Here is a 6,090-nt window from a genome sequence, read left to right as displayed (position 1 = left end):
TCAACAAACACACTTGTGAAACTCCGTTGCTGCCCCGGAAAAACATACTGCATCCACTACATTTACATGACGCTGGGTTCTTTAGGAAGCTGAACAAAGTTATCTTTCCCTTACAACCAAAAACACACTTTTTTGGAGACATTCTTCCTGACCGAGTCCCGTGCAGCGCTGCCGCCGGATGAAGCTCGTTGATGGGCGCAATCTCGCTCTCGCTCTGGTCTGTGTTCGCGGGCGCACTCTTCTGGGAGAAATGCCCATATAAGGAGTTCCACTCTCTTCTACGTCATGAAGAGCCACGATCGAAAAAAACTCTCCGAAAATTGTACGAACCCGGAAGTAAGATTTTTTGCACAGAAATACTCCGTCATACGTCCAAATTGTTTTTTAAAACTTTGTCCATGCTTAGCATGAGAATCCAACTCTTTAACAGTGTAAACAACTCTGAATGCATGAAACAGCATTGTACCCCCCCTTTAATGGATTTATATTATTGCATTAAAAGTTGTAAAATTATTATAAAACACATAAAATGCTAATTCCAAAAACGGAGCCTTGTGCAATAACAGGAATATTTTTCTGAACATTTTAGTATTGGTTTTATAGTATAAACTCTAAAAAATGCTTTCCTGCTACTTAGCCTCTCAGCAGCTATAGACTGTCATTATAACAATAAATAAATTCAATTCAATTCAATTCAGTTGTGCTGAAGGCTGGCCAACAGACCATTGCAGCAGTCCAGTCTGTACCTGGCAGTTCTGGTTGGTGCTGGGGTTGTAGAACTCCAGCTGTGTCGATGATGTGTGTGTAACTGCAGGTGTTGCTGAGATACAGTGTCTTGTCAAATATGGCAGGGCATAGGGTCTAGAGGGCAGTAAGACGTTCGGTTGGAGAGATGTCAGTCTTTGTAGTATGAGAATGAGAACAGATCACTGAAGGCAGTGGCTGGGTGTAGCTGCAAGTTCAGATCTCTGCTCCTATTCATTATCTATCTACATCTAAGCATTATAATTGCATGCATTTTACTGATACTTTTATCCAAAGCAACTTGGTAGTGAGCTGGTTCAAAAGACCTTAGTCAGGATAGACATCATATTGAATTTCATGTGGATGAAAACAAGGCTGTGAGGGATAGGCTTACAGTCTTTACAATGGTACGCACTGTATAAAGGTCCTAGATCATTTTCAAAACTGTTTTATGGAGTTAAAGCCTGTATTGACTCCCAAGCTGTAACATAATACAATGTATAAAAAGTCCAGAGTAGAGGACTCTTCATAAATTCAGTATGTCTGCCAAAACCAACCAACAAGCAAACTAAAGCTACAAGAAACTAATAGAACATGAACTTGCAAGTATGATGTAATAGTTCTAATGGAGCTGTAGGAATGTCTCTGATGAGTTTAGGTCAGTGCAGTGGCAGTACACAGTGGACCATACATCACTCAAGCCGGTAATCTGATAAAAGAGCTGGAGACGATCAGTCAAGCCAAGTGTCAGGAGGGCTACGGATCACTGTCTCATCCGGAATATCAGTGACTGGAAACCTGTATGCATATCTGACCCACTGAAAGAGCTGAAACAGCCTTGTTTTCTTCTGTCTTTTTATGCTTACATTATTTAAATTTGTAAAACTTTCATTTGAATTGTAGGTTACTATAAGAACTCTAAGCTAAACATCTGAGAATTGTCCTTAAAGTTTCTGCGTTATCTTGGTCAGTGGTTCTGAACTGGTTGTGCTACCAAAATTTTGCATCATAGAAAAGTAGACTGAGAAAAGTTTCATTTTCTAGAAGGAAACTCAAGAGGAAACTGACACGAAAAACAAACGAACAAAAAACTTTTATTTATGCATAACGCTAAAACAGTGCAGATATATTATTTTCTTAATGGCACACAGAACTGATACTATCTTGAAATCAAAGCACACGGACAATTATTCAGTCATACAGTCAAGTTTATCGTAACTCTTTCTGTCCAATGTATGCTTAATTTTACCTTCCAACTTTTGCCTGCATACAGTGGCTGCAAAAATACATTTAGACACTCAAATCACACTTAACATCTGAATGTCACTGCATTAGATAAAAAATCAAGTGGAATCTGCAAACAAAAGATGGTAGATATTTTCAGAGCCGTTGTTTAATGGCCTTTAAACAACTAAAAAGATACCACTTTCCTCAACAGACATACAGTAGATTATTTTTTTACCAGAAATTTATAATAGTCTAATTCACTAATAACTTTTTACACTATTAAATTTATAAATGTATGTATAATAGATAACTTTTGTGCGGTGTCAAAATATTTTTGTGGCCACTGTATATGCAGAATATCAGATTCCAGGACTATCTGTCAACATTAACTTTTAAAATAGCTATGCTTCAGTAATATTACTAATATTACACTGTCAGTCCTTCTATATAACAGCATTTCTGCAATCCTCTGTTGTTTGCAATACATGCATTAGCTCGTTCCACTGAAAACCTGTGTGCCCTAAACACATTTGCACCAGTCCCAAGGTCAGATGTTGGGAAGATGATGGTCGTGTTTGTGTCTGTGTTTATTCTTCAGTTCAGGTGCTGGTGAGATGTTACTATTGGTCAGCTGGGGAAAGTATTGAGGCTGGAAAACAAAATTTCTCTCAATTAATAACCAATTAATAACCAACTAATGTTAAGTGAGCAACGTGTATAACAAGGTTAGAAACCCAATTTCAAATTCAGCTTCTGTGCTGCAGTTCTATAATCTTCATTTGCATTTTTTACCTTTTTTTTTAAAAGTCCAAGTAATTACTATTCATATAATAATTACTATATCTATATAGTGTTTATACACTGTATACACACATACATACATATATGTGGTGACTGTTTTTATAACAACATTTAACATGAATAAATGTTTCTTTATTTCATGCATATTATGGGCTTTTTAGTTGGACTGAGATTCTTTTGCACTGTTTCCTGTGTTAGGCTGGCCACACACTGGAAGATGTTAAAGGGTTAGTTCACCCAAAAATGAAAATTAGGCTGTGTTTTACTCACCCCAGAGCTATCCTAGGTGTATATGACTTTCTTCTTTCAGACGAATCCAGTCGGAGTTAGATTAAAAATTGTCCTGGATATTCCCAGCTCTATCATTGCAGTCAGCGGGTGTTGCAGTGCTTCAGTCCAAAAGAAGTGAAATAAAAATCGCCCATCCATTAAAAAAAGTGTCTCACACGGCTCCTGGGGGTGAACAAAGGCCTCCTGTAGCGAATCGATGCATTTTTGTAAGAAAAATATCCATATTCAAAACGTAATAATCACTTGAATCTAGCTTGCACTCACTGTTGTACACGGAAGCAGCTCCGGGCGGATGATGTATGAGGTTGGGTTTGCGCATGCACTGCTCAGAAGTGACGCACGTGGAAGCGCAGGGGAGAGATCAAAACAAAACAACGGTCACTAATTAAAAGTACAAAACGAGGATTTGTAAAGAAGAATGTCAGAGGATTTCGATATAAGCCAAGAGGAGACTGGTTTTCCTTTGCTAAAGTAAGGAAACTTTGCTTCCTTTGATCCTGTTAACAAACATTGGTTTTCACGAGACGCACCGGCGCATGCGCAACGCTGACCTCATACGTCATGCTCCCAGAGCTGCTTCTGTGTACAACTGCTGGCGCAAGCTACATTAAAGTGAATATTACGTTTTGAATATAGATAGTTTTCTTACAAAAACTAATCGATTCGCTACAGGAGGCCTTTGTTCACCCCCCGGAGCCGTGTGAGACGATTTTATTTAATGGATGGGCGCTTTTTATTTAACTTCTTTTGGACTGAAGCACTGCAACACCCGCTGAGTGGCATTAAACAGCTTGAAAGATCAAAGACAATTTTTAATATAACTCCGACTGGATTCGTCTGAAAGAAGAAAGTCATATACACCTAGGATGGCTCTGGGGTGAGTAAAACCATTTTTGGGTGAACTAACCTTTTAAGCCCGAATTTGAGCCCGATTTGCAACATCCAAATAAATTGTCAACTGTGTGATGTCATTACGATTATTTAACTGCTCCCGATCGAGTCAGAGCGTCCCCGATCGCAAATATCTTTCAAACATGTTCACCTATATCATTTTTTCTCCTTTGTTTTTCTTTCTGTAAAACAAAACTCATGCCAAGAGAACCAGCTGGTGATGTTGATCATCCTCCATTTGCTTTTCTTTGCAAGTCATGTTTGATCTCGTTTCACTGTGAAAATGATACTACAGTGGCAGCTGGCACACCTAAAAATAGATGTAGAATTGTTTTTTTTATAGTCTTAATAAAAAAAAAGTCTAAACTTGGTCTATTGTATTTTACTTACAATATTTGTTAATTTAAAATGTCATTTAAATTTTAAATGATTTTTGTTAAATAAAAAATATCTGCCTGCCAACCAATCCGCAAACAGCCGCTGACTGTGACGTGTGACCCCAGCATCTTGGGAGACGTTTGTCGCACATTTTCTGAACAATAGAGAATCCTGACTAAACATTGCTAGGCTAGCAATAAGTAGCAGAGCTCCCTGCTTAATTTCTTTAGTAAAAAAAAAACTCGGTTTGATGGACAGCCGGACACATGACCTAACATTACACGTGATGAGGATGTTTCTCCCTCCCCGGCCCGGCAACAAGAGGTAGGGTTGCCAACCGTTCTGTATAATATGGAATCGTCCAGTATTTAACGTAAGGCATCAAAGAAGCGTTCTGTATGAAAGCTATACGGAATGCAGTTTGTCCCATATTTGCAGGCATACGCCGTATAACCACCAGACCATACGAATAACAAATTCTCAATTGATAAGTAATCATTCTTTTTGCTTAAATCATTGTTTAATTTGCAAACATAGCCTTTTGTGGAAGGCTTTAAGACCAAGCGGAATCCTCTGGCGGCTGGTCACTCCCACTTCACAGCGAACGGTACTCGCGCTAATGGTACTTCCCTTCACCGTCCGCGTTTTGATTTCGGCAAATCAGTTTGGGCGAATACAAACAATGTGATTATTGATCATGAGCACAACATCCAGCTAGACAAGAAAACATGCAATCTATCTGAGGGAAGAAGTCTTTCACTATTGAAAGTTAGTGTTAAATAGAGAAAAAAATACAAATTTTTCAAATTTTATATTCTAACGTATTCTTAAACTTAGAACTCATTATTGAAGCACAAATTCAAGCACCAAAAGCAGCCCACGCTCTCTAAGTTCTCTTTAATTAAAATATGCATTTTCATTCATTCATAGGCTGTATGGTTACAGGCACTATTAAAGGTACTGTGTTATGACTATGTTGTTAGCGATCCTGAGTGTAATGTTTAGTTATATTTTATATAGTTTTATGGTTATGTGGCGAGCCTGGGTATAATTTTACACATCAGCCCAGTCTATTTTGTAACGTTAGTGATATGCAGAGTCAGGTTTTTGTTTTTGATGATTTGGAGCTCAACCCCCTCAACAATAGCTGAAGAAGGAGAGCTGATTGATTGGGAGAGTGAGTGTTTCCTGCCTATTTTGTTTCTCTGCACCAAGTCTGTTGTTTCACCCAGCACCACACTGTTTGAGTCTGTGTTTCTGATCAGCCCTGAATTTCCTGCATTTCTGCTGGTTCCGCCCAACCCTGTATCTCCTGTGTCTCTGCTGGTTCTACCCAGCACTGAATTTGCTATGTCTCCACTGGTTCCACCCAGCTCTGAATCTCCTGTGTCTCCATCGGTTCCGACTAGCAGAAAGTCTGTTTCAACATTCATGTTCCCACCCAGCCTCCCTCTCCTGCCTCCTCTTCCAAACTCAGCCAGTTCCTCAGCCTCATCTCCACTGTTTCCCTTCAGTTACTTGGCTCCTCCTCTAAGACCACTCTCCAATGGGGATTCGCCTCGGACATTCCGGACTCCATCTCTGCCCTGGAAATCCCCTGGCTCCATCTCAGGCCTCCGAGCTATGGACTCCACTTCGGCCTTCCAACCCTTCAGCTCCTCCTTGGCCCCATGCTCCCTCAACTTCACTGGGGTCCATTAGCTCTTGGACTCCACTGGGCTCCCTTGTCCCTTCGGCTCTGCCTGCACCTCGTCACTC

The 6,090-nt window shown here is 39.8% G+C and overlaps 1 protein-coding gene across 1 annotated transcript in view; it reads right to left on the bottom strand.

The window, feature by feature from the left end:
- Positions 1-2,292: 2,292 nt before the first annotated feature.
- The window catches only part of LOC107703957 (cyclin-dependent kinase-like 1), a 21,513-nt gene continuing 17,715 nt past the window's right edge, over positions 2,293-6,090 (bottom strand). The window contains exon 11 of the mRNA XM_016506768.1: positions 2,293-2,620. Within this exon, the coding sequence (XP_016362254.1) occupies positions 2,519-2,620 (102 nt within the window). The 3' untranslated portion in view covers positions 2,293-2,518. The remainder of the gene's footprint in view (positions 2,621-6,090) is intronic.

The sequence above is a fragment of the Sinocyclocheilus anshuiensis genome, unplaced genomic scaffold (assembly GCF_001515605.1).
Source record: "Sinocyclocheilus anshuiensis isolate Anshui unplaced genomic scaffold, SAMN03320099.WGS_v1.1 scaffold1408, whole genome shotgun sequence".
NCBI lineage: Eukaryota > Metazoa > Chordata > Actinopteri > Cypriniformes > Cyprinidae > Sinocyclocheilus > Sinocyclocheilus anshuiensis.
Note: the sequence above shows the minus strand (reverse complement) of the source record. Positions and strands in the feature narration are given on the sequence as shown.